Raw genomic sequence first — 24,184 nt, 5'->3', positions numbered from 1 at the left:
ACGTTTGTTCGTTTCTTTATGCCGATTTCGATACTTAAAACACTGAAGAGTTCCAATATTGAAGCGTGAACATTAACACTTGCTCTATAAATCGCCCTAGAGCACCCGACTACCCAATATTAATACTTATCAAACAGACAAGAGCGTGAAGGTAATTGTACGAGAACAACGAAAAGTGCTGTACATTCTTACGAAAATGACAAACATCGTCAAAATTATAAAAAAGTAGTCAATTAATCGGCACTTCGTCAATTAATACCAGTTTATAACGCCGTTATGTAACTGTACGTGAATAAATAGAAGAATGTAAAGCACTTTTCCTCGGTTTCTTAGTACGATGAACAAGTGTATCACGTTTGTTTGTACGACAAAATACGTTATTTGGGTGCTCTGGCCATATTTACCGACCAAGTGTTAATGTAGTCCTTTGTGCCGGTCACGTGACCACGCGACAACACGAGGATGTTTGACACCTAACATTAAAATCCGGTCAAGGAAACAAACAGAACTGACGGGGAAATTATTAAATACTGTATTTATTTAAAAACATAACGATTTAAGTTCTTTTTAATTATATATGCAACATTAACCAACATGCGTTGTAATATCTGGCACAGCGTTGCACATGTATAGTCATGGGAAAACCATCTGATTGCCTTTGATTGTGTTGGCTTGAGGACTGGATCATCAGTGGATTTCTGAATAAGAGAATCAAATTATAAAAAAAATGTTTCACATCTTCCTTCTTCAAAACAATTATATAAGTCCTTGTTCAAGTATTTTTAAAGACGATTATCGATTAACACCTCATACATTTAAACTACATATATATATTCTATTCTAAAAAACATTTTCAAAAAGAGTAGCATTTGCATAGATTTTATTATAAATACCTCTGTCCCAATGCTGCCAGTCGAACGTATAAAGAACAAATCCTGAAGGTGTTTGTTGAACAACTTCAGATCTGGCATGTGGTCTGCAGTCTGACGGACAGCTAAAGACATGGATGTTGACGAGAATGCTAGATTCCTGAATACAAATTAAATCATGAGTATGTGAAAATCAAAAATGTTTAATCAACTTAGTTTAGAACCATAACAGCTTTCCGTATTTTTTTAAAAAAGAATGTACTCAATGATATCAATATACAGTAGATGTAAATGTATTCAATCGTGATCCCTATTAATACACTACCTTTCTAAATTGTGTGGAAACCCCATTCTTGCAACCAACCATGACAACAGCTCCATCACTTCCAAGTGCAGAGAGTCGGCTTGGTAGTGGTACGTCAATGTCTCTGAAAACATCTTTCAGCTTCTGGACAGTGGTGGTAGCAATTCTATCAACTAACTAACCAATAGATTTCATTAAATCCGGATTACAAAAGAAAAAAATATTTTCCATAAGTTTGGTAGTTCAAATTATGATAGTGTCTCCATGTGTAACGAATCCATAACCTGCTTAAAAATAGTGTTTATTTGAAGTTTAACAAAGCATTGCATACTTATAATTACACTATTCCCAGAAACTTGCATCCTCTTTGGTCAAAAATTCGGTCTCCATGGTGTTGCCTTTATGTACTTTACATGCACTATCAACTGATTAACAGATTTTGCATCAATGGTGACTCTGATCCCCATGGGGCCAGAGGGGAGGGGCCAAATATGGGAAATAGAGGTAATTCCTTTAAATCACTACTAGTCATAAAGTTATTGATGGATTTGAGCCCAATTTGGTAATAAACATCGTCGGTTAAGGGGAACATATTTTGCATAAACGGGGACCCTGACCCCACAGGGGCCAGAGGGGCGGGGCCAAATAGTGGGAATAGAGGTAAGTCATTTAATTGGCTACTAGTCATAAACTTACGAATGGATTTGAACCCAATTTAGGCAGAAACATCCTTGGGCAAAGCAAAGATAATTTAAAAATAAAAACAAATATATCGCAATAACTAAATCCGTTTTTTTTTTTCATTTTTGGAATGAAATGTTTCAATGAAAAAATAGATCATCTCTCAATATTCTGATTAATTTACCAATGGTCAGTTTTTGTGTAGATCATACAATTTAGAGAAAAAAAAATTTAAATATATTTTCATCTTGCCTCTATTCCGTTCACTCAAGATTGTATCTCTCTTCAGCTCTACAAAAATGTGATGATAGTTGGATTTAACATGTAGTCATACCACATCCTCTCAGTAGGACTTACTTCTGCGCCATTGTAAAAGAACCCGTAGTGATCACCAGGGTAAAACCGTTAACCGGGGAAAAACCCTTAACCGGGGTAAGACCATTAACCAGGGTAAAACCACTAACCAATCTTAAACCATAAAGCAGGGTTTGACCATTAACCAGGGTAAGACCATGAACCAAAGTAAGCCCAATAACGGGATAAGAAATTAACCAAGGTTAAAACAATTTAACAAAGGTCAGACAATTGCCAGGTTAAGATCATTAAACGGAGTAAAACCCTTTAGAAAAATGTTACAGTGCTCTCGTGACAGAAGCGAATGGAACACGTTTTACACAAATTAAAATGGCATATTCACACAAGAATCACCAGTTGGTTATATGCCGATTTCGTAAAAACTACTGACAAGGACTTGTTTCAGTTCCTCTCTATCACAAGGAGTCAAACACCAACATACCACAGCCTTCCAAAACACACATTCACTATACGCATGCATCTCGGATACAGGGTCGTCTTGATTTGGTTTGGTTTATTTTGTTTAACGTCCTATTAACAGCTAAGGTCATTTAAGGACGGCCTCCCGTGCGTGCGACATGTATGCCTGTGGTGAGTGCATATGTGTGTTTTGGGAGGCTGCGGTATGTTCGTGTTAAGTCTCCTTGTGATAGGCCGGAACTTTTGCCGATTTATAGTGCTACCTCACTGAAGCATACTGCCGAAGACACCCAGCAGCACACCCCACCCGGTCACATTATACTGACAACGGGCGAACCAGTCGTCCCACTCCAAATATGCTGAGCGCTAAGCAGGAGTAGCAACTACCATTTTTAAAGACTCTGGTATGTCTCGGCTAGGGGACAGAACCCAAAGCCTTCCTCACAGGGGCGAACGCTCAACTAAAGGCCAAAAGTGAGGCATTGTCAAGGGAGACATTAGGAAGAAGAAAGTTGTTCAGAAAGAAGAGAAAAGATAAGATCCCAAATTTAGTCGCCTCTTACGATCATGCAATGGGGGCAGCAGGTACAATTATTACGCCCTACCTGCGGGTCGTCTTGAATGATCATGGCTGTTGATAGGACGTTAAACAATACAAAAACAAACCACTTGCTCCATAATGTATTGTTAAACAAGAGCTCCGCAAGCGGGAGCATGATACGCCCATCATTGGAAAAGTTACCACAGGGAAATAAAGCATTATGTAGTGGCAATGAGGTAGATGTGTTGGAAGTTTAAATTTCTAGTTTGAAATTACATTTTGATTGACATGTACTTATATGTACCAATATTCATAGTATGTTTCAGTCGTATAATCTCCTAAGTTATCATTTTTTGCTCTCTTTGACTGGCCCTTATGTGCCACATTATACAATATACAATGTCATTATGTGAAAAATTGAAACACAAGACAAAAACTTGTAATATATGTTAAACAGAATTATTCCTAAATGTACTGTGCAAAATCTTAGAGGAATTGAAGTAAAAATAGAAAGGTCCTTGCATATTCTACAAATTGCCCATATTTGGCTATAAAAGGGGCATAACTCTGGTGATTTGGTTTGGTTTGGTTTATTTTGTTTAACGTCCTATTAACAGCTAAGGTCATTTAAGGACGACCTCCCGTGCGTGCGACATGTATGCGAGTGATGAGTGCGTGTGTGTGTTTTGGGAGGCCGCGGTATGTTTGTGTTAAGTCCCCTTGTGATAGGCCGGATCTTTTGACGATTTAGAGTGCTACCTCACTGAAGCATACTGCCGGAGACACCCAGCAGCACACCCCACCCGGTCACATTATACTGACAACGGGCGAACCAGTCGTCCCACTCCTAATTTGTACTCTGGTGAAAAAATGGTAAAATCCTCCAAAATTAACTTGTTTGAGCTATTAGGCTATATAATATTTTTACTAAGTTTCATAATAATCCGTTGATAAATAAAGTTAAGATAATGCTATCAAGAAATGCTAATGAACGGCCGGGCCTTCTTCTGGAAAATATACATTGCTGTTACGTAAAAAGTTGAAACACGAGCCCAAAACCCGTTATATATGTTAAACATAATTGTTTCTTGTTGTACCGTGCAAAGAGGAATAGAAGAATAAATAAAAAAAACTTTTGCATTTTCTACACAATACCCATATTTGGCAGTAAAAGGGGCATAACTCTAGAAAAAACAATCATGGAACTCCGTAAAACGGACTCGTTCGAGCTGTTGGGTTATAGAATAAAGGTGAGAGCGCTAACAAGGAAAATTTAACGGACGGACGGACGGACAGCACAGGGTATACCATAAATCATAAAAGAACAACAGAATTGAACTGATTAAAGTTTTAATGAAAAATTTTGGAACATTTATATTGTTAACATGAATCAGAATATATGCAAATTGATTATTGAAATAAAAAAAAGCATGTATGATTAGACACGTGGGATGATGTTGTGACACATTGGAGGAAGTTGTGACATGCGGGTTAATGGTGGGCCTACTTTGTTACCCATTAAGGTATTTGTAGAAGATATTCAGTGATATACATTGTAACAATTTAATAACATATAACTTCAGACAATGCACCGAATGATTAGAAATCTCCGGAAAAGTTATTGAGTGTTTTTTCAGAATTGATTACAGAAGCACCAATCGTTATGATTTCCGGACGTTTTGTTAACCAGGAGAATCAAAATTGGTTAGGCCAGAACCCTTCAAGCTAAATATTGCAATTGTAGTCATTATCCTAATCCGACCCCTGTGAATATATGTCACGGGCATTTCGATGTATTAGCAAACACCTGTTAGCTTTTCTAATGTCTTGTCTTTTGCAATATAAATCAATTCAGTGTCATTTTTACAACTGAGACTTTTTTAGCACTGCGACCTTAAGTCTGCCCTTCAAGTAGGGCGTAAGAATTGTATCTGCTGCCCCATTGCATGATCGTAAGAGGCGACTGAATTTGGGATCTTATCGTTTCTCTTCTTTTTTAACAACTTTCTTTATCCTAATGTCTCCCTTGACAATGCCTCAATTTTGGTATTCAGTTGTGCGTTCGCCCCGGTGAGGAAGGCTTGGGGTTCTGTCCCCTGGCCGAGACATACCAGAGTGATTAAAAATGGTAGTTTCTACTCCTGCTTAGCGCTCAGCATATTAGGAGTGGGACGACTGGTTCGCCCGTTGTCAGTATAATGTGACCGGGTGGGGTGTCATGATGGGTGTCTTCGGCAGTATACTTCAGTGAGGTAGCACTCAAAAGTTCCGGCCTATCACAATGAGACTTAACACGAACATACCGCAGCCTCCTAAAACACATACGCACTCACCACACGCATGCATGTCGCACGCACGGGAGACCGTCCTTAAATGACCTTAGCTGTTAATAGGACGTTAAACAAAACAAAATAAACCAAACCAATGTTACCAGGAAGTGACGTAAATGTTTTGGGGTTTTAAACTTGCATTAGGCGCGAGTTTCCGTTCGATAGGGTATAAAAATTTTCTCAGCATCGCTACTTCTCTTGATCTATAACTCTACTGTAGTAAATTCCAATCAGACGATCATTAATAAAACAAAAAAAAATCAAAATAGCTTCATTTAGCTCAGTGATGAGTCAAATTTAACAATGGATCTTTAATAAGGATTTGAAGCAATTTTTAATTAAATCCTATAACTGTTCCCAAACATGAGGATTAACTTGAATTTACTTTTGATGTTAGCTCCATAACATCAAATTAATCAATATATTCAAGTTAGTCCTTATATTTTAATTTTATTTAACACATTCTCAATAAAAGTCCAGTTTCATTGACGAATTGTTATCACTTGAAATTATAATGCCAATGTGTCATCCAGTCGAAAACGGCAGTCATTGATTACGTTACGGACTGATAACATAAAAATCCACTCAAAACGCTATTTACAAGTGAGATGAAATTATATAGAAATATCAATTGAAATGGATGATGTTTTTTGAAGATATAAGATTACTTCCCTGAAACACTTGAATAGCATACTTGAGCGTTTCCACGAATATTGCCATTTATCAGAGGTGTAGAGATATTATTTCCGGGAATACTTAAAATAACTTCAATTAAAATAAAAGATATGATAGAAAATGTGTGCTTTCTCTTCCTCGTTATCTGAACTAGTCTTTCCTGTTGACACTTTGCCGATAATTTGGAAAGTACAAATCAGATATGTATGAATAGCCTTGGTATCAACAACTTTTTAAATAGCACATTACAGCATAACTTGAAAACATCTGCTTATTACTGTCTAAGATATTATTCTAAAGTAAAATGTAATGAAAATATCCTAGCTGCAGATATTTGTTATGGCATGTGAGAATATAGATTTTTTCTAGCAGCCGACATTATTATATTATTAAAATAAGCTGAATGTTTAATTACTGTGCTTTGCTCTTATTTCAATGCGTTACATTTAATGCAAGTATCCCAAATTTTGCGCTTTGCATAACCTTACCATATCCTTTGTAGTTTATTGGCAAATAAATTATGATGAACGATAAACCTTTGTCCCGAGTGAAAAAGTGAAAATAGAAAAAAATAGTGAGAATGGCCATCTAGAATTAGATTGGGAATAAACAAAGATAATCAATAGAATGATGACATTAATGAAAATACATATGATTGATAAAAATAAAACATTAACATTATAATCATTATGGGGCAACCGGAGTCATACGAGGAGAGGTTTACAAGGTCCTCTTATTTCATCAAAAGGTAAAACCCTCCAAGCCAAACCGTGACCTCATTTTCACTACGCCTTCCTTATAAGGGTAATTTGATGATTGTAGCTGTCCGGAGACCTATGTTCTTAATATGAGCATATAGTAAACACATTTGGATATGACCATCTCAATCAAATTGATTGTGGATACAAGTTCCATGAAATCTTTACAGAATATACGACAAAATTAACATGATCAAGAAATCCAATTAAAATATAGATGGTCATTCTCACTACGTTACATGAACGTTCATGTAACGTAGTGAGAATGACCATCTATATTTCAATTAGATTGGTGATCAAGTTAACAAATGTGTGTTGACATATAATATTGATCAGTACATAAAAAACAAGTACACATATAATGATAGAAACAACATAATCATGACGGATGATGCGCAATGGCATGTAGTAAAACCACACTTAATTGGCATTATATTATGTGGTTATTACGTCACATTGTGGAGGCCTCTGGATATGAAAACAGTTCTGCGGTCATCATGGGAAATATGTCTGCATCCAGTAGGTTGTTGAAATTGATTATTAGGTACACGAGAGCCGAATTCTTGGACAATATTGCTAACATACTACACTATTTATAGGCTTGCAAATGATATTTTCAAAGACATATTGTAGTATCTTGTATGCTTACACTATTTCCTTCGACACTGTCAATCACGAAGTGATAAAATAAAAACATGTTTAGCTGCGATGTCAGCGCTAATGTATTCATTAAGAAGTATTTGACTTGGTCCAAAACATTATACAATATGATGATTGAACGGGCATCAATAAAATAATTCCATTTTCTATCACTGCTCGTCCAGACGAGAGTTAAGTGTGATTTACATGGTTTATTAACACTAATATCACGTTAGTATTCATACTCATTTCGGTCCATACTATTTTAGCCGAGAAATTAACATAGAACGTCTATGATTTTGAAAACACCCCAACGTAAATTTCATTATTAGCCAATAATTACAGACCTGTTTGTACGAATTTAAGAAATAATAAGGAAGCGACACATTTAGACATGTCGGCAACCTATCGAGCGTTGGATTCCCTGATGACACTTTTCCTTCACGTCAATTTATTCTCCCACATCTTAACAACTTCCTTCTGTTACACATTTAAATCTCCAAAACCGAACGATGGTGGGGTATTGATAAAGTTGCACTTAAATGTCAAAGTCTGCTGAACGCACTACAAACGGAATTTTGAACTATTACCATTTTCCCCAAAGTGAAATATATTGTCCTGTAATTAATGTTACAATCCATATAGTTTGAAGAAGTTCCACTTTCTTAGATGTCTTTATCCTCGTTCTAGTGTGGTGTATGATCAACTACTGTCACGTCTTCTGCTGCCATCTGATGATATTCTGTAATATAAAACATACATACCTCCATAAGCTATATGGGTTTTGATTTGAAGCAACTTGTCAGATTTCCTGTATATTCATATACATTTAGCGGTTATCTTATTTTCGCCAGAAAGCAAATTATAAATTGGTTTCGTTAGTAATTACTGACGAATCAAATTCCTAATTTGGTCAGTATGATGCTGCAATAAGTTTTGAAAATAAAATAATAGAATCGTATTTGTGATAAAAAAGAATATAACTGTTTTGAAGGAATGATCCACATCAGCGTGCACATGAAGATTGGATCAACTGGAATCATGTAGTTTTATTACCTAGAATTGCATGTTTCTTTAATTCCTGCCCTGCAGGTAGGGCGTAAGAATTGTACCTGCTGCCCCAATTGCACGATCGTAAGATGCGAAGCGACTAAATTTGGGATCTTATCTTTTCTCTTCTTTCTTAACAACATTTTCTTCCTAATGTCTCCCTTGACACTGCCTCACTTTTGGCCTTTAGTTGAGCGTTCGCCCCTGTGAGGGGGGGGGGGGGGGGGGGGGGGGGGGGGGGCCTTTGGGTTCTGTCCCCTGGCCGTTTAACAAAATAAACCAAACCAAACGAATTCTTTAAGTCTGTGTGGAGAGCATAGTAGTAGTGACATTACGTACAGTAGAGGGAAGTGAAATGATACCAGAAGGAACCATTACATCCCGACAGTTGTGAAATTATATCTACAGTAACCATTACAGTTCTAACGTGTAATAATATATAACAGTAATGCAAGTGTTGGCGTCAAGATGCCTCCCAAAACACACATACACACTCACCACACGCATGCATATCGCAAATACGGGAGACGGTCCTTAAATGACATTAGCTGTTAATAGGACATTCAACAAATAAAACCAAACCAAACCAAAAACCTCTTGGATCTCTTGTTCATAGCATAGATTAATCGATCCCCATGTAATTTCTTTATTGTATCGAAATTGACATAATGCATCGGCGTTAATGGATTCTTATTACTTCACTTAAGGGTCACTACCTACTACCACCGCAAAATGCATAAAAAGATAACGGGAATGACTAAGGCTTATTATTGTTTAACGTCCTATCAACTAACGGGAATGCAATTGTTCAATATATGTAACAGCATAGATAAAGTCTACTTGAATATATGTTCTTTTTTTCATCAATGTTACCATAAGATTTTACTAACAGAGGTTGAAATTAATTCAGAACAAGTGTTTTTAAAGCCAACACAGTTTGTACTCGCTTACCTTTTTTAATCTTTCTCTGCCCTGGATTCTGTGTTTTTCCATACACTGATAGTTCATCGGCTTGATCGTTTGGTAAAATAACTTCATCATAAATATTTGTTTCTGGAACATCAAGCTTTGACTCGAGTTTGCTGACTACCGCGTCTCCATTTGACCAATATGGACCTGCAGATTCATATAAAGGGTTCTTTTTCATCCCGTCTGGAAATATAGAAAGAATACAAACTTTGTTACGTTGCATTTAATTTTAATACATTTCTTTCGTCAATCGTAAAACTACTAATGCGTTTTATTGTCTTTTTACAGAAAAGATGTCAAGCAAGTATTTTGAACTACGTTTTCAACACTCAAAACCTATTTGCATATCCTCACCTTGCAAACTACACCTATCTTATATTTGATGATCTAATAATTAGTAGAAATAAAACAAACAGAAATGAGAGAGCTATAATATATATGTTTTTCTGGTTTCACGTTTTAAAACCTTCGTGACAAGTTACAAGACCCGAATTATACAGTAAAAACTGATAAAGTCAACATGTTACCTCCGTGAAACCTTAATATATATTACTGTTGTAGACTTTTAATATAATGGTCAGGTGATTAAAGTGAATCTAAAATCTAGTTGGTTTTTTTTCAACAGTACTACTTTTTAACATTTTATAAAGTAAACAATATTATGGCATACCGAGTTTAGAGACTCATGCAGCCGCCTAGTATTATAACAGTTGTTATTTGTTTTCACTATTTCTCATTTCTACTTGGTGTTTCCTGTTGTTATATAATATATAAAGGGATAAGGGAGAAGAGAAAGTTAGGAGAGATAAGTCATACATAGAACCGCTAAGATAATTCAATGTTGGGCGCCAAGGTCCTTCTGGTTTGGTTTGGTTTATTTTGTTTATCGTCCTATTAACAGCTAAGTTCATTTAAGGACGGCCTCCCGTGCGTGCGACATACATGCGTGTGATGAGTGCGTATGTGTGTTTTGGGAGGCCTCTGGGATCTGTTGTTAATACAATAAATTTTACTATGGGCATCCGTCCTCAGATCTTATCCCTTCTTATATCGAAACCCACACTGCATCGGTATTAATGGATCACAACCTATCGTCACCTTTTCGCACATGAGAAAGTCATACAACAGGGTTATAATTGTTAAATGTTTGTAAACAATCACAACATTTACATAATATCTACCTAATTTTCCAATCAATATTACCATTTTCCAAGTTTTAGCAAACGAAGGCATTAAGATTAATTAAGAACTGATGTATTTCATAGCCAATGGACTCTGAACTTTACGAACTCGCTGACCTTTTTTAGCCTTTCTCTGTTCTGGATCCTGCGCCTTAGCATACACCGATGATTCCTCGGCCTTTTCGTTGGGTAAAGTAACCTCTTCATAGACATGTGTTTCTGTAACATCAAGCTTTGATTTTAATTTATCGCTAGGACCAATATGGACTTGCAGATTCATAGAAAGAGTTATTCATCATTTGATATGGAAAAATAGGAAAAAATGTAAATTTTGTTACATAATACTCAATTTGAATTTATTTCATTTGTGTATCGCAAAATTATTCAAGGACCAATCTGATTAATCGAATACCCCGTACTTCCCGAACTATTGACATTGTCCCCAGCTGTTCAAGTCGGCGGTGTTTAACTGTAACAAAGTTAATAATGTATTTCTATGCCTTTTAAGAGAAAAAGATGTCAAGCAAGTATTTGATATACGGTTTTACCATTCAAAATTCCGTTTGCATGTCCCCATCTTTAACATTACTGATATCTCATTTTGATACGATCTGATAATTTAACCAAAATAAACTATACTGATATCGTAGAGCTATACTACGTTATATATATTTTCCAGTGTCACGTTTTGAAACCTTTGTGCTTATGTCAAGAGTTATTGGAACTGAATTACACAGTTTTTACTAATTAAGTTCAAAAGTTGTTACTTTCGTGAAACCCTAAGATATATCTCTGTTGCGGATTATAAATGTAGTGTTTTTCGAAGTTACGACTACTTAACATTAAAAAAGGGAACAATAGAATATTCAACATAAACTCACCATCACTATCACCAGACCTGAAAGAAGATAAATCCTTGCACGAGTGGTAAAAGTTTTCAAATATTATCTTATCACATTTCAATCCCGTCGGATTACACATTAAATACATAGCATCGTATTCCAAACGTCTGAACGGGAATTCGAAGTGTCGTATAATAAATAATTACATATGGTTGAACTCTACCTTTTACTACAAATGTTGAGAAAAATATTAACATGACATTTTATCTTGAAAAATTGTTTTTTTGTTGATCATGTATCAATAGTTCATTCTATAAAAAACCCAACTAAAGAACATCAATATATTAAGGTGCAGCTAAATTACCGTTAAATATAAATATCAATCTTAAAACAAGTCATTGTTATTTTAAAATGTTTTCCCGGGCTAAACTATTTACAAATACTTTACAACGATACTTCAAATGTATTGTTTGATTGGTATTGAAATGCATAAAAATCATGTAAATCTGATCTTTGTTTAAACACTTATTAAAGATAATATCCTATGTTCTTTAAGTGTGTTTTTTACGTACAATGCAACCATAACGCCCAACAGCATTAATACACTGACCATTCATTTCATCAACTATTTTCTGCACAAATAAATCTTCGTGCATAATCATTTATCGTACGTGAAAAGTTGTTATATACTTACTTGTCTTCCGCAGGTTCTGAAATCAATGAAAGTACACCCCGGTAATAAATTGTTCTTATAGCATAAGTATCTGGTGACTGGAAGACTGTCCTGTGCACGTTTCAAAACCATTTATTTCTAGACAACATTTATATATGAAGTACCAATTGTCCCCTAGAAACATGTATATTGTAAATCAAACATTCCATCAAAATAAAATCGAATGTATTAGGAGACTTCTTTTGTTCTGCCTCAATACAAAACATAAACGTTTGGGTTTGGTTTGGTTTGGTTTATTTTGTTTAACGTCCTATTAACAGCTAAGGTCATTTAAGGACGGCCTCCCGTGCGTGCGACATGTATGCGTGTGATGAGTGTGTATGCGTGTTTTGGGAGGCTGCGATATGTTCGTGTTAAGTCTCCTTGTGATAGGCCGGATCTTTTGCCGATTTAGAGTGCTACCTCACTGAAGCACACTGCCGAAGACACCCAGCAGCACACCCCACCCGGTCACATTATACTGACAACAGGCGAACCAGTCGTCCCACTCCTAATTTGCTGAGCGCTAAGCAGGAGCAGCAACTACCATTGTTTAACGTTTGGGATAATGCATTTGAAGGTTATAAGTGTTTGGTTATGTTTGACCTCAAATATATTTGAAAGAATTAAGACATCAACTTACTTGATCGAGGATGATGTCTTCGTTTTCGACAAACGCGGAAAACTGCTACAATAACAAGTATGAATACCGCAGAAGATGAAGCAGCAACTGCACCAATGATAGCTCCCCCGGGTGTGTTTGCTACATCTAACAATAAAGTAGATTGTAAACTTAACATTATAGGACCATTACATCTTCAAATATTTTAATGATATGTCATACACAATCATAACATTTAATCATGCTTTAACCTTATGTTATCAGCCCATGACGTAAAAAACGGACGTCGCCGTTTGTAACGTCGCTGTTGATTGGTTGACACAGCGGCGTGATGATTTCTTAGAAAAAAAAGAGTTCATCAAACAATAACTTAGATTTCCAGGGGATTGTACAGTATATTACATTATAAGGATCAACTTAAATACATATTTCCTGCTATGGAGCTATTACACAAAACACTTTCGATATCCAAATGACATGTACGTTGCACTGTCTTCTTTGATTTCGATACTTTTTTTTCTTTCTCATTCATCAGGAACGTGCCGTTATGAGATACAAAATTAAAGTTGCAGTGCGTTTTATCAATGTGCAACATTCAATACAAACAACTGAACAAAACTGGCATGATAACAAAACCGTAATTCCAAATCAAAACCGTTAAAACGAAAGTAAAATATCCCAAAAAAGTAGATTTGCATGAATATGTAGATGGGGGACAAGGGCCCAGTTGTTCAAAAGGTGATTAAGTTAATAACATTTTAACAACATTTTTTAAACCTGGTATAATAATGTGTAGAAGTAGCTTGTCAAAACTTTATGGAATTCTGTAATTCTTAATTCTCTTCCAACTGGCATATTTAAAAAAAATGATATACTTGCAGGTTTTGCAAAAAACGAGCAATGAAACTTTCACTAATCAAGTGATTAAGCTAATCATTTTTTGAACAACAGGGCCCAGGCAATTAAAAGCTATATAAACAAATTCAAAATTGTATAAAACTACTGTTTTGTTCATACAAATATCATTGTTTTTCAAATCATATCGTCCATTTCAAAGCCCTAGAAACATTGGACGCGGACATTTGTTGCAACCTCTACACATGTAAGCAAAACTAACCTGTTATGACTATTCGGAAGTTATAGCAGTATTCATAAAGATTCCTCACATAGAGCTGATATTGTCCAGCGTGTTTCGTCTCGAATTTGCTGAAGTGTATTTGAACTATGTAGCCTTCAACATGTACGTCCTTGTTATAAAATGTCGCTGGCACGGAAACGGGTGACACGGAGACGGTAAGGTCACTACGCGAAGGTACAGTGGAGACTTCTTTGCGTAATACAGTTGTGTTGACTGCCTCAGGAAAACTGATATAGGTTATACTGATGTCAAGGGGGGCGCCATTTTCTGTGACGTATTGATCCTGTGCTCCGACAGCCCGAGGACTACCTAGACGTCAAAAAGTAACATACGTTTAAAAAGTTAGGATAAGTCGGTAAGAACATGTCACATATATACAATTGCGCATCATTTTTATGATTTTATTCAATAAAGTCGAAGTGGTTGTAATAGATAAAAAAATAAAAATCAAGAAAAGCCGACTATTTCGCTTTAAATGTCAATTTTGCTGGTACCTCTTTCCAAAGGCCACGTTCTCTGGTCCGTCTCTGAAGTGACGTTTATAGAAAGGTGTGACTGAAATTATTTCTGTAAAACGTTTAACGTCCTATCAACAGATAAGGTCATTATCAGTAATAGACTGGTTTGGTTTGGTTTGGTTTATTTTGATTAACGTCCTTTTAACAGCTAAGGTCATTTAAGGACGGCCTCCCGTGCGTGCGACATGCATGCGTGTGGTGAGTGCGTATGTGTGTTTTGGGAGGCTGCGGTATGTTCGTGTTAAGTCTCCTTGTGATAGGCCGGAACTTTAGAATACCAATATTTAGTTCAATACCAGTTCGTCCTGATGAAGTCTTCTTATGGACCATGTAATTATACTGAATATGAAACTACTGTCACCAGACCGACAAATAAATACATAGGTAAGGAAAGAATGCACCTAAGATTTTCATGATATTAAGAGTTTGGTGGTATTTTGAAAAAAAAGAAAAAGAAAAAAAGAGTTATCTATCCGTTTTATGACGTAAAGAGTAAAGTCTTTCAGAGAATCATTATAATGACATTACCCAGCACAGACATGTATCCTTGTGCCCTCTGTAAAATCTGACCATCTCTCCCATTGTAGCCATTCTCCACCTCACATATATATGTCCCCATGTCCTGATAGCTCACTCTGGGGATGGTCAGTGTACTTACTGACCCTGAATTAGACACATGGTCAAATGTGTCTCTAATGACTGTAGACCCAATCTTGTGTATCCACCTGTACGTGTATTCAGGAGGTACTCCATTAGCTGTACAATACAGGCGAAGATTTGTTGTATTTTCTGTAGTATTGACGATAACAAGATCGACGTCAGGTCCATCTTAAAAAGAAAAAAATAAATATTTATTTCTATCAATACCTGTTTTCCGTTATTTTGAATATTATCATACAGTGTACTCTAATCCGGATCTTTTTCTAAATCGCCTGAATAATTTGACCCAAAAATTAATTCTGTGTCTATAGTAGTTTAACTCTGCCTAATCCGGACTTTGTCTCTTCTATAAACCGACCCTATTCAAGGTCTCGTTTCTTCTTTACATAAATAAATCTATCCTGTGGAAACCGGCGTCGGCCTCGTTCTGGATAGTGTGCAGCGGTGGCTTTGGGCTCCAGGCGAATGTTTAATTACCAATTCACCATACAAGGTAGATACGGTCAGTCAAACACATGAACTTCTTTCCGGCATACTAGATGATACTGTCTTATTGATTAAAACGCTTTACATAATTATTTCTGTTACAATCACAAACTTCGAGCGAGGTTTCCTGTCGAGGGCCCCACGATGGCAAAATGTCTGTGTTAAAGTATTCATTGACAATTTAAATGTTTCCGCTCTTTCTCGTATCATCTCTTAATCCAGAGTATTTATATCCGAAATTGAAAGATACACTTGACAATGACAATCAGTTTTTGCTGGTATGGCAACATATCGAAGCGGGAAATGAAAAAAGTGATGAATTGGACTACAGAGGCGTAAGGGCGACGTTCCTGAACTCATGATGAAATCGAAATTATGATGACCGCCGAATCGAAAAAGCGAATGAGTATTCAATCATTAAGATGATTTTGCTCAACATATATTCAAAAGCGTTTTCAATAAAAATATCGTAATTTAATGATATTCCCTAAGTTAACAATATAATGATATGATTACGAATGACTGTATTTTGCATTATGATATATACTTTTTTTGTATACAGAAAAAATAAAATGCTGTTCCAAGTTTTCTGCGAGTCCGGTAAAGAGAGTTCAATGACATTATTATCCGTTTTAATGATATTCAAATACTATTATGTGTCGAAATATAATCAGAAGCCGTCGATTTATCTAGAGTGATCATTGGGTAGATGGATATCAGAATTTTTTTGATTTTATATTTTTTACAGTGACTGTATAAGATCAATACTATTGTTAATAAAACTAATTCATTAAACGGTTATTTCAATTTTAGTAAAGAGGCCCTTGGGCCTCAACGGTCATCCGATTCCAAATTAAAGACCCTTATACTATTGTAGTATGCATTCTCTGTAGCGAGTATAGTGGTCATGGTGGCCATCTCGGCATTTGAATCAACACGAAAAATAACAACACTTGGTCAGGACCATTTCAGGATCATTTCTTGTAAGTTAGAGCTGAATCCCACTAGTGGAATTTGAGAAGTTTTAAAAAGGTGTTGTTCAGGAAAACCATGATTGCGCAATCATATTACAAAATAGCCGCCGTGGCTGCTATTTCAACGTTTTTAGGAGGCCGAAAAATAACAACTCTTTGTTGGCTCTCCTTCCTTAACATCTAGATTTTAATTAGATTGCACCCTCGCCAATTTCCAGCTCAATGACACCAGTGGAACTGAGGAAGTTTTAAATGTGTTTTTCAAGATGGCTGCCATGGCGGCCATCTTGGAATTATGAACGACCTGAAAAATAACAGCACTTGGTCAGGACTATCTCAAGATCATTTCAGGCAAGTTTAAGCTAAATCCCACCATTGGGGTCAGATGACCTAAAAACTATGGATGATAAGTTAAACAATCTGATTTGGCACATAATCATTAATTTTACTAATTTGTATTAAGAGTAACGGCAAATAAATGCACAGTATATTATATTAATGCCCAATATGTTGTAGTGTACCTAAAATCAAATATGAGCAAAGCTGACCCATGCAGTTTACTGTCATGTTTCCACCATGCACACATTGAAAAATGCCGCTCTCATATCTCATATATTGTCCTTTTGAAAGTTTGGAACTGTTTCAACGGTATACCTTTATAACGAAGATAAAACAGATACTTGTATCCAGACAGAATAAAATAAAATTGCTTTACTCACACTGAACTGCTATGTTGAAAGATTTCGTAGATTGCAGTGAAATGTCGTGAGATATTGCCAAAGCAATACATGCATATTCTCCCGCATTGGTTCTGTCAATATTCTTGAACTGTAAGTTCTCAGTTGTCGTTAAATGTCTGCGGCCATGGTACCAGTGTATAATCGGTTTGGGATTACCTTGAGCAGAACACGTTCTGTTGAAACTTTCACCTTCACGGATGGTGGCTACAGATTGATCCAGTGTGATGGTTGGTTTGTCTGTAATTAATCAGTCAAGGTCATTAAAGGAGAATGAGACATATTAGTCTTAGCATTAATTAATTGCTACTGCTTTTGAAAAGAGAAATGCCGGAAAAAGATATTAAAATCTGACAACTTTCCACGTACAAATACTCACCGATGGTCTGTTGCAGGCATTAGAGGGACTTTCGGTGTAATAATAGAAAACTGTTTTTCCTTTTATGTTAGAATTACGACTGCAGTAACCATGAATTGTGATATACCGCATTCAACTACATTATAATTAAATTGTATCATAAACAACTGTCGTGTAGTTACAATTAAGGGCCTGTTGATACAACTTGTATTTCCGAGAAACTCAAAGCCAGAATGAGTGAATTATTATGATTTCGTTTCAGGCAAAATTTAGATGAACTAAGTATTGGTCTGTAAGCTTCCCTAACATAATAAATATGGTTAAAGTCAAATTAACAATGGAAAACATTCATAATACTTTAACCGCACATATACTAGTGGTAATCCTATTTCAGAGGAGATAATATCTTATTGGAAATATTTCCGCAATTTTGTGTGCTGGAAGCATTCTACTAAATTATGGTTTCTGATTGTAGAGACACAAATTAATGTTTTAATTCAGCGTAGTTGTGAAATTGATTTCGCCATTTGTACGGTCACAACTCAAATCGACTAAAATAAGATATTGGTATGACATATATCCGTATACTTACAGAGAATATCAAACAAGATGGCCACTTTGCCAAAATGTCCTTCTGGACTGGCCTGATGTTCAGCAGTACAAATACACTGTCGCCTGTCAAATTTTTCGTCTACCATAAACGACAACGAGGACACTACTACATCACGATGAGTCCAATTCGATTCTTCAAACTGTAATCCGTCACAATGCCAAGTCAGTGTAGCAAGCGGATTACCGCCGTTTGCTTGGCAAAATATTTCAACATTTGTACCATTCACAAACGTCTGATTACCAGATCTTGAGAGCCATACAGATGAAGGCGGATCTTAAAAGAATGTTTATATTATTTAAGTTTTCTTTTTCATTCAAAATCTCGCAAGTTATTACATACAGTCAAATAATACAAATACCAGAATGATTAGTTACATTCTGAAAAAGAAACTGAATTAATAAAAAAGATAAGTGAATCAGGAAGGTAAATCTGAAATGACAGATTACTACAAATCACACCAAACATGATGATTGAATGTAATATTGTGTGTGGCAAAACTCCAGCAACATTTGAAACAAGAACTGAACTGGAACTGCAAAACGTCATGAAAAGTTCACATATGAAAAGAAAAATTGATGTAGTAAGTGCTAGCGAACGAAGTCCGCAAAACAGGTAATTACTAGAATTTGCCATTAAATGGAAAACTTTAAAATGTTAACGACGCCGACACGTTACGATTGACAAAGTGACCCTTCAGTCCCCACACTAAACTTCAATCAAAGTTTGAATACTTTCTGACAGTTTCGACGATAATATACTCATCTACTCTGACGAAAATAACGGAAGACGATCCAGTTTTGCGGTGATGTCACACACATGCTTAACACACATATTTATATTGTAAAATTTACTTGAGTTTTCGAATGCTTTCTATCTATAATTATAATAATGATAAAAGAAATATCTATATTAAATGTTGGTGACGTCATACACCTAACGAAAGTTTAACCAAGAAAAAATAAATGTTTGCTGTAAACTGATAAATGCTCGGAAGAGGGGACTAAATTTGGGATATTATAACCTTCTCTTTCTAGCAGGTTCCCAATGTCCCCTTTGACACGCACTTCCTCAACTTTGGCCCTTGGTTTAGCGTGCGCCCCTGCCAGGAAGGCTTTGGAGTCCTTTCCACTGGCCTAGACATACAAACAAAAAAAGCAGTTGCTGTTCCTACTTGGCGCTCAGCATTTTAAGGAAAGGGGTGACTGGTTCGCCCGTTGTCAGTACAATGTGACTCCATGCTTTCACAAGGAGGTAAACACGAACATACAACTCCTTTTAAAACACACAACGAATGCATATAACACAGGAGGCCATACTTAAATGACCGTAGCCGTTAATAGGACTTTAGTTTGGTTATGTTTTATTTGTTTAACGTATCAACAGCAAAGGTAAATTAAACAAAAGAGTTAATGTCATGACTGTTTGATGATGAGTCATTCTCCACGTGGTCTATAAATGCAGATATAATATCAAATCATACATGTGCAGTCATTCGAAAACAAACATTAAATGTATCAGTATCAGTTGATGAATGTATAACATTGTCTAGAAGTATACCTACATATCACTCTGACGTAACTTGGACTGCTGTATGCTGGACGTGGGTATTTCACAAAGCATATAAATCCGATCCCGTCCATAAATCTGCGTATATTTGAAATCGTCAAGAAAAAGGTTCTGCCGTTCTTAGTACAGGAACAGTGTTGTGTGCAGATTCCATTTCTAACGACTTCACACCTTCCTTCTACCAGCTGTATTCGGCCTAAGTACCGTCTGTTTTCCGCGTAAAATGTGGCACCCAAAATATCATCCATTCTCATAGAACAGTTCAATGTGAGGGAATTCCCCTCTATCACACTGGAGGGAGACGTAATCAACTGCACATCCTCACCTATAACATAAAATACTATAACCTTTACTTAATAGTAGTTTTTAGGAAATTATATGTGAACTCTTAATTACGGTAATGAACAACAATCCGTTAAATATAAGAACCAAGCCTGAATAGGAAATTATCATCGGTTAATCTCGTTGCTATATCGGATTGAATTAAACCAACTGTTAAAACTCATTTCAAAAATAATTAAAAATTCATAATTGAATGAACAGTTAAAAACAATCGGCAGAGTTCTTTTTCCGCATATGCCTTGAATTTAAACCATTGCTCTCCAGGTGTAAAAATATCTGTACAAGAAATGTCCTTCATATCACGTGTTTTAACACAATCTGCCCCAATTTTCCGGAATAAAAAAGAAATCTCTAGTACTTACAAAATAACACGAACAACTAGTTTAGTTCACAGAGGTAAGAACCAATGACTGTCTATCATGTGATGGAAGCCGCTGATATTTCAAGACTTGTGTTTAACTAATTATATAATACATGGCAGTTTCAATTAATGTTTTGTTTGGTTTATTACTATTCAACGTCTTATCACCAACTAAGGGCCAATCTAATTAACATATAGATGGTCTTTCTCACTACGTTATATGAACGTTCATGCAACGTAGTGAGAATGACCATCTATATTTTAATTAGATTGACTAAGGGCATGTGTAATTTATCACAAAAAGTAGTTTTTGTCAGACAATATACTCTGCATGCTTTGTTCCAGATAAATGTAATACATCAGAGTTGAGTTTGGTTTCAATCGAATCGTTTCTCGGACAGTGATGGTGTGCCCCTCGTGTAAATGCACTAATAAGGGACAATCATTCTGTGAATAATAACGAAGTAGGGTAAAATTGAGTGATGTGGTTTACTGAAGAAAAAAATGTTACCATATTAAGTTGAGAAAAGACAACAAAACACCTCCACCATTGCCCTTAATGTGTCTACAAGCGTATTTCTGGGATTTAACCTGTATTTATCGGGGTATGAAATTAAAGAATTCACACAAATTTAGTTAAGCGTTCGTCCTTTTCAATATGTTAGGTTTGACTGTCAAATAAATTACCCGTAGTTATCAAAGAAATATCCCGTAGTTGTCCCAATTACTTACCTGTAGCTGACCGATACATTTCTTGTAATCTTACAGTACGTTACAGTAGATGTCCAATAAATTAGCTGTAACTTTCGATTATATTACATGTAGATGTCCAATAACACTCAATACGATACATGTAACTTTGTTTTTGGTTTGGTTTTATTTGTTTAACGTCCTATTAACAACTATGCATGCGTGTGGTGAGTGCGTATATGTGTTTTGGGAGGCTGCGGTATATTCGTGTGGAGTCTCCTTGTGAGAGTCCGGAACTTTTGCCAATTTAGAGTGCTATCTCACTGAAGCATACTGCCCTTTAAGTTAGTATCATCTCTGAATTATATCTCATGTCGAATAAGTTATCTGTAACTCTCTACTTCCTTACCTGTAGCTCTTCAATAATTTACTGCAGCTGTTACAAACTAATATATGAAATGTCAGCAGTTGTGCTTTAACAGTAAAACATTAGGATTATCTAAGTTGTCAACAGCTAATCCAAATAAAAGCAGCATATTTGTAATGTTTCACTTTACCTGCACAAAGACAAGGCATCAACGCAATAATAATCACGGATAACTCCATCTCGCTGAAAACACGAAACATGTACACAGACATCATATCTATCGACTGTTTTTATATTGAAACGCTCTCTTACATCAGCAAATGAGTTTTGTGTGTTATTGCTATATACTTCCTGTTCCTTTGCCTTTTCTGTAGTGTTTTTACGTCCTGATTAGTATCATACTAATCAGAACGTCAAACACTAATCAACGAGAGATGCATTCGACATCAGTTCTGCGGTATCACAAGGTCACAATCACAAACACACTGCAGCCTCCTAGAAACACGTACATACACCACAGGCATGCATCTCGCATACAGAGAAGCCCATCCTTGCCTTGAATGACCAATACTGTTGTTAGGACGCTAATCAATGCAAAACCAAAATTAACTAAATCAATAGCATTTAAAAGGATAAGTATAATCGGATATACAAGGTACAAGTATGTATACAAATATAAATGAATTTCTTTTTGTATTTTTCCCACTGTGCGCTTAACTATAAAGAAAACGAGAAGCCCTTAACAGAAATAATTATATAAATTTGACCATTTTTGCCCCCCCCCCCCCCCCCCCCCCCCCCCTTATTAAACCCTATGGGTCAGTCGGGCAAACCTTTGCATACCATCACACTGCCTTCAAAAACAAAAACTGCTTACTCTAACTAAGTAAGAATAAATTCCAATAGAAATCGGAACATATGATAAGTTTACTCCCTTCCCAGGGGTAAAAATGAAAACCCAGGTTAATGAAATTCAAAATGGTAAAATACATTAAAACCTTTCTATCTATCATTTGGGTTTTCAAAGGAAGATTTTTGAAATTAAAGTTAATTTTCCCAATAGCCGTTGGGTTTGGTTTGGTTTATTTTGTTTAACGTCCTATTAACAGCTAAGGTCATTAAGGACGGCCTCCCGTGCGTGCGACATGCATGCGTGTGTTGAGTGCGTATGTGTGTTTTGGGAGGCTGCGGTATATTCGTGTTAAGTCTCCTTGTGATAGGCCGGAACTTTTGCCGATTTATAGTACTACCTCACTGAAGCATACTGCCGAAGACACCCAGCAGCACACCCCACCCGGTCACATTATACTGACAACGGGCGAACCAGTCGTCTCACTCCTAATATGCTGAGCGCTAAGCAGGAGCAGCAACTACCATTTTTAAAGACTTTGGTATGTCTCGGCTAGGGGACAGAACCCAAAGCCTTCCTCACAGCGGCGAACGCTCAACTAAAGGCCAAAAGTGAGGCATTGTCAAGGGAGACATTAGGAAGAAGAAAGTTGTTCAGAAAGAAGAGAAAAGATAAGATCCCAAATTTAGTCGCCTCTTACGATCGTGCAATGGGGGCAGCAGGTACAATTCTTACGCCCTACCTGCAGGGCAGTAGCCGTTGGGAGTCGGGCAGGTCCAATATATGCATACCATCAAATTACGTCCGGTTTATATTTAGTTTTCATTTGTTTAACGTCCTATCAACAGCCAGGGTCATTTAAGGACGGCCTCCCGTGCGTCCGACATGCATGCGTATGTCAATGCCAGTAACTTGTTGAATGATAGTTGAAATAACAGACCGCCCTGTATCACTCCAAACCTTAATGCACACGTGTCTCTCCAAACAAACAACAATCCTTAGCACACATACAAGTGTAGTAGGTACGTAGTACAACAACCAAGGATCCTAATTGGCCTGCAGGGTTCCGTTGGAAAATAACGACAAGAGATATAGTTTTAGACATGGTTAAATTTTGAAATATGACGAAAAAGTTCAACAAAAACAATGACGAGAATATGCTAATTCTTCTACACGTAGCTTTTCTTATGGGTGTATACGTATGCATGTTTAAAAATCTTAAGCGCACCTGTTATACCGTCTCCATAATACATATTTCAAACTTGAATAAAATGCCAAAACCACACGTCCTTAAATGACCCTGGCTGTTAATTTGGTTTGGTTTATTTTGTTTAACGTCCTATTAACAGCTAAGGTCATTTAAGGACGGTCTCCCATGCGTGCGACATGCATGCGTGTGTTGAGTGCGTATGTGTGTTTTGGAAAGCTGCGGTATGTTCGTGTTAAGTCTCCTTGTGATAGGCCGGACCTTTTGCCGATTTATAGTGCTACCTCACTGAAGCATACTGCCGAAGACACCCAGCAGCACACCCCACCCGGTCACATTATACTGACAACGGGCGAACCAGTCGTCCCAC

The 24,184-nt window shown here is 36.4% G+C and overlaps 1 protein-coding gene across 1 annotated transcript; it reads right to left on the bottom strand.

Moving 5' to 3' along the window:
• Positions 1 to 17,239: 17,239 nt before the first annotated feature.
• On the bottom strand, positions 17,240 to 18,698 carry LOC117340278 (cell adhesion molecule 4-like). Its single transcript, XM_033902042.1, has 2 exons — positions 18,411 to 18,698; positions 17,240 to 17,700 (listed from the first exon to the last, which is right to left on the bottom strand). The coding sequence occupies exons 1-2, from the start codon at positions 18,514 to 18,516 to the stop codon at positions 17,435 to 17,437; spliced, it is 372 nt and encodes a 123-aa protein (XP_033757933.1). The 5' UTR covers positions 18,517 to 18,698; the 3' UTR covers positions 17,240 to 17,434.
• Between the last annotated feature and the right edge of the window lie 5,486 nt (positions 18,699 to 24,184).

The sequence above is a fragment of the Pecten maximus genome, chromosome 13, assembly GCF_902652985.1.
Source record: "Pecten maximus chromosome 13, xPecMax1.1, whole genome shotgun sequence".
Lineage (NCBI taxonomy): Eukaryota > Metazoa > Mollusca > Bivalvia > Pectinida > Pectinidae > Pecten > Pecten maximus.
This window is presented reverse-complemented; position numbering and strand designations above follow the sequence as displayed.

Excerpts from the sequence above, each read along its gene's own strand:
- LOC117340278 (XM_033902042.1), bottom strand. The coding sequence starts at position 18,516 with ATGGTAGACGAAAAATTTGACAGGCGACAGTGTATTTGTACTGCTGAA. Across the intron at positions 17,701-18,410 it reads CATCTTGTTTGATATTCTCT|ACAAACCAACCATCACACTG; the intron begins GTAAGTATACGG and ends GATTAATTACAG.